Source organism: Palaemon carinicauda, chromosome 26 (genome assembly GCF_036898095.1).
Source record: "Palaemon carinicauda isolate YSFRI2023 chromosome 26, ASM3689809v2, whole genome shotgun sequence".
Lineage (NCBI taxonomy): Eukaryota > Metazoa > Arthropoda > Malacostraca > Decapoda > Palaemonidae > Palaemon > Palaemon carinicauda.
Genome location: NC_090750.1, coordinates 79,621,845 through 79,626,955, shown reverse-complemented (window position 1 = coordinate 79,626,955; position 5,111 = coordinate 79,621,845). Strand labels below are relative to the sequence as shown.

Here is a 5,111-nt window from a genome sequence, read left to right as displayed (position 1 = left end):
AAATATACATTATGGATACAAATGTTGATGTTTTGAAATGTTTTTGGTACCAAAACTCGAGGTTATATTTTATGAATGCGAAGATCTTTTAAATTCTAATGTTCCTACTGTAAACTACAAAATATTTTTAATTGTTTACGTATAATGCGTTTATTATTATTATTATTATTATTATTATTATTATTACAAGCTAAGCCACAATCCTAGTTGGAAAAGCAGGACGGTATAGCCTAAGCCCATGGGCTCCAACAGAGGAAAATAGCCCAATGAGGAAAGGAAATAGGGAACTAAATAGAATATGAGTAATGAACGATTGAAATTAAATATTTTGAGAACAGTAACAAAATTAAAACAGATCTTTCATATATAAACAATAAAAAGACTTGAAAATATTTGGTGCAAGTTTGATCATTTGAATTTTTACCGATTCAACTTTTGTGGATAGTTAATGTGGCACTCTTCCTTATTTCTTCGTGTTTGGCTTTGGTCAATAGGATTTTATTTTTTAATTAGCCCATTTAATTTGTGTATAAATATTTGAAACCCTTGGGATTTCCTCTGCTCCTTTCTCATTCCGTGCAAGTTGCACAGAAGGAAATTAGCCCATCGATTTAGGGACAAAAAGGCTTATACAATTAGTTATCCCATATAGAAATATTTAAATCCCCGTGTGAATATATTGCTTTTTGATAAATGTAAAATTTATAAGATTTATGTAACAGAATTTAAATTTTGATGGGTTTTTAATTAAAAATCACATAAAGATTTGGAATATAGATATATTATGAAATTATTTTGACCAGTACTGCATGAGCAACGCCATTGATACGGCTTATGTTTTGTTCATTCTATCACATTTATTTTTGGTGTAAACCAATTGAAAATTTATGAGCAATAAGAAAAATTACGTAATATTATAAGTCATAACATTTATCTAGTCTTAGGCCTTCTCAGTGTTGCCACTTTGTGGATATTATCCACAAATTTGTGGATAAAATCAGCTTTTGTGGATAAATAATACTTTGTGTATTTTTTGTGGAAAAAAGCTGCACATATGACACTGTTACTAATTTCTGTTAATGAGGTTAGGCCTACTAATCCAGAACTGACGGCGGTGGAAAAGTTAATGAAAGAGAGAGAGAGAGAGAGAGAGAGAGAGAGAGAGAGAGAGAGAGAGAGAATTCAACAACAGACCAAAGAAAGCCTGTTGCTGTTTTGCTGGATAACCGGGGGACGTCAGGAGCAGGATACTCTCTTTCTATCCTGCCTGTCTCGGAACCCCAAACCGAGAGGTAGTCCTGAATCGGAAGACACCCAAGAGGAAGGATCCTCAACGGAGTCGATTTCTTAGGGCTTGACCCGATCCAGGACTCTCGGAAACCCGAGTCTCTTTACTTTAGATTATCCAGGACGAAAAAGACATCACGGCTATTACTCATCAGAAAATATTTTCCATATCAGCAAACTTTATTATTTTATGCAAAATTTATTAATTTATTTCATAAAATTATATTTGATAAACGGTAATAATTAGGAATTTAGATGTTCTTAATACTAACTATCGTTACAACTACGTAGGAATGTCAGAGGTTAATTTTTTTTTATTTTTTATTTTTTCAAATAAGTCAGTAGTTCGTTGGCCAATACTGTACAAAGAGCCTAGGCTGTCATCAGGTCAAAAATCCTATTCCTTGTGAAGTTTTCATTGTTAAGAATCCTTAGGAGGAAATGTATTCCTTTATTTAAATATAATGGGATTAAGGGAGATAGACTTATTGGGCTTAAGATCACAATCTCCACTAATCTGTGACTCCGCCCAAACAAACTTGTTTCTCTTATTCACTTAGGACTAATTATAACACCAAATGATTATGGATACAAATGTTTATGTTTTGTATAGAGTTTCTTGGAAACACAACTTGATTAAATTGCGTTTTATAAATGAAAGTCTTTTAATACTAATACTAACATCATCAACTATGAATACATAGTACGATTCTCGTAAACCAAATAGGCTTTATAACATATTACTTAAATTGCTACTTTAAAGCGAAGAGTTTGGAAAGCAAAATTGAAGAAAGGAAGCCGTGATGGAGGAATAGTGTAAGGCTGAAGAGAATACAGAAAAGAATGATCGCAAACAAAATATTTCATCATGGGATCAAAGGCTTAAGAGAATTGTATCCGGCCTAAGATTCCTCCTTGTTTTTCTGAGTATCACAAGTTGTCCAGACTTTCCCCTTTTCATTATCTTTATCCTCTCCCTTTTCCATTTTTATTCTCCCTATATAAATTACTAATAGGTAGCACTCGTCTGTCGGTCAACATCTTCGTAGAGAGGGTTTGTTAAAGCTGGTGACATTATGTAGGCCTACATATAAGAAGGGATCTTGTATGCGCAGAGAAAAGAGGGAATTGGCATGACTTAGGTTCAATATTATCCTTTCCATGTGAATAGTTTTGTTTGTGCGTTTGTATGTCTATTTAAACACTTAGTGAAACTTCACTTGTATCCCAAAGGAAAAGACTATATAGGTCTACAGTGTTTAACTTCCCTCTTTTCAGTTCTGAAAATATCTACACAGTCATTTCTAGTTGAAGTTTATCAAACACATATTCTATTCTTTTAACGTCCCCTGACCCTTTATTATTATTATTATTATTATTATTATTATTATTATTATTATTATTATTATTATTATTATTATTATTACAAGCTAAGCTACAACCCTAATTACAAAAGCAGGAGGGTATAGGCCAATGAGCTCCAACACAGAAAAATAGCCCAATAAGGAAAGGAAATAAGGAACTAAATAAACTGTATGATAATTAATGAATAACTGAAATTAAGTATTTTGAGAACAGTAACAAAATTAAGACAGATCTTTCAAATATAAACTATAAAAAGACTTAAAAACATTTGCTGCAAGTTTGAACTTTAGATTTTCTACCGATTCAACTTTTGTGGATAGTTAATGTGGCACTCTTCCTTATTTCTTCGTGTTTGGCTTTGGTCTATAGGATTTTATTTTTTAATTAACCTATTTAATTTGTGTATAAATATTTGAAATCCTTGGGATTTCCTCTGCTCCTTTTTCATTCCGTGCAAGTTGCACAGATGGAAATTAGCCCATCGATTTTAGGGACAAAAATGTTATACAATTAGTTATCCCATATAGAAATATTTAAATCCCCGTGTAAATATATTTCTTTTTGATAAATGTAAAATTTATAAGATTTATGTAACCGAATTTAAATTTTGATGGGTTTCTAATTAAAAATCACATAAAGATTTGAAATATAGATATATTATGAAATTATTTTGACCAGTACTGCATGAGCAACGCCTTTTTTAAGGAAGGCTTTCTGTTTATAATTCACTTATTTTTGGTTTAAACCAATAAGAAATTTATGAGCATAAAGAAAAATTACGTATGATTATAAGTCTTAGCATTTATGTGGTCTTGGGCGTTTTATTAAGGCAAGGCTTCACGATATTCTTTGATCTTGAAGAAGTCACTACCGTCGTTCGTTCGTTCGTTCGTTCGTTCGATCGTATAGATTGCCATGCATATAGCATGACACGGGCTCTTGTCGTTGGACAGCCCGTAAGAGAATGAATCTGTAAAGAGGAGAACTCCAAAGGAGTAAAAAAGGATATTATTAAGAGGGAGGTTGGGTTTTGAAAGAGAATAATGGTATTGAAAAAGGATGTAGGATGAGGAATAAAAAGAGGAGTTGGACATGACATGGAAAGGGATGGAAAGTAACCCGAAAAGGAGACAACCTTTTAGGTCCACGAAATGAAAGGTTTTTAGTTAGAGAAAAAGTTTTGATAGTAGCGAGTCCCAGTAAGTAGGAGAGACTGGGAGAGGAGAGAAGTTTTTTTTTTTTTTTCTTTTTTTTTGCAGTCAGAGAGAAAAGGAGAAGGTTTAAGCAAAAAAGGCTTATCCCTGCTCTGGAGCTGGGTTGATGAATCGTTGCAGGAATTGCAGGACGGTGGGAGTCGAGGATAAGGACAGGACTCTGGCAAGGATCTGGATGGCAATGGGTATAAGGTCATTCAAGGTGAGGGACTCAATTTGTTGAGCCAAGGATGTAGGTTGAGGAGTTGGAGTTGCAGGATGAGGTGTTGAAACTGCTTGCAGTTTGGTTGCAGGTCCAGCAATGATGGTTGATTTGCGTTGCTTTGCAATTGCAGGAGCAGGAACTGTGGTAGACTGGCGTTGTCTTCGTTGTCGAGGAGTCCGCTGGTCCTTGGGCTGAGACATCAAAGTTGGGGTGTTGGTTTTAGGATTACTAGTGCCCTTCATGGCAGCTATCCTCCTCAATCGTTCAGGGCAGCGCTTGTTCCAGGTGTGATGAGGTCTGGAGCAATTTCGGCACTTAGGGTGAGTTTCTTTCCCGTTCTTGTGGGCCTGAATACAGATCTCGGTGTCGTGGCGTTGGCTGCAGACACCACAGGTTGCAGGGCCTTGACAGTCCTCCTTGTGGTGACCGTAGTGTTGACAGTTGTAGCAGCGAAGTGGCTCCGGGGTGTAGTCGGTAACTGGGAACGTTCCCCAAACTCCAAGATCCAGGGATGAAGGCACTGGATATATAAAGGTGGCTAAGAGCCTTCTGACTGGGACGTTATCTCTATTTTTGCAGCAGTCAGCCTTGTCTACGTTGTTGCAGGAGGTGACGATGATAAGTGGCATGGAAGTGGGGTATCTGGGAGATGATGGCTTTCCTCCGAACTAAGGCTGGGTCTAGCAGGATCAGGTCTGGTTCCTCTTGTAGGTGGCTGGCAGTAGTCGAATCCTTGGGAATGATGATGACATCTCCCCTTCGATTCGGTCGAGCAGAGAGTTGCATGCCAGGCTTTGCAGCAATGGCAGCAACTGCAGCGTAGGATGTAGAGCTGTTAGTTAGCCTAACCTTTGGGAGAGGTCTCCTAGGCTCAGGCTGGGGATCTGGAAGGCTAGCAGCGATGGTGGTGGCCTCCTGGAGAAGGCTTTGTAGACAGGAAACGCAGTTACAGTCAATTGGATGTTCCCCTGTGGGCTCAACAACCTTCCTGGCAATGGAGGGGACAGCTGCTGGGGTAGGTGAAACGGCTGCAACAGGCT

At 37.0% G+C, this 5,111-nt stretch overlaps 1 protein-coding gene across 1 annotated transcript; it reads right to left on the bottom strand.

Moving 5' to 3' along the window:
* Nucleotides 1-3,947: 3,947 nt before the first annotated feature.
* Nucleotides 3,948-4,700, bottom strand: LOC137620028 (uncharacterized). The gene has a single exon (XM_068350306.1). The coding sequence runs from the start codon at nucleotides 4,698-4,700 to the stop codon at nucleotides 3,948-3,950; it is 753 nt and encodes a 250-aa protein (XP_068206407.1).
* Nucleotides 4,701-5,111: the final 411 nt, after the last annotated feature.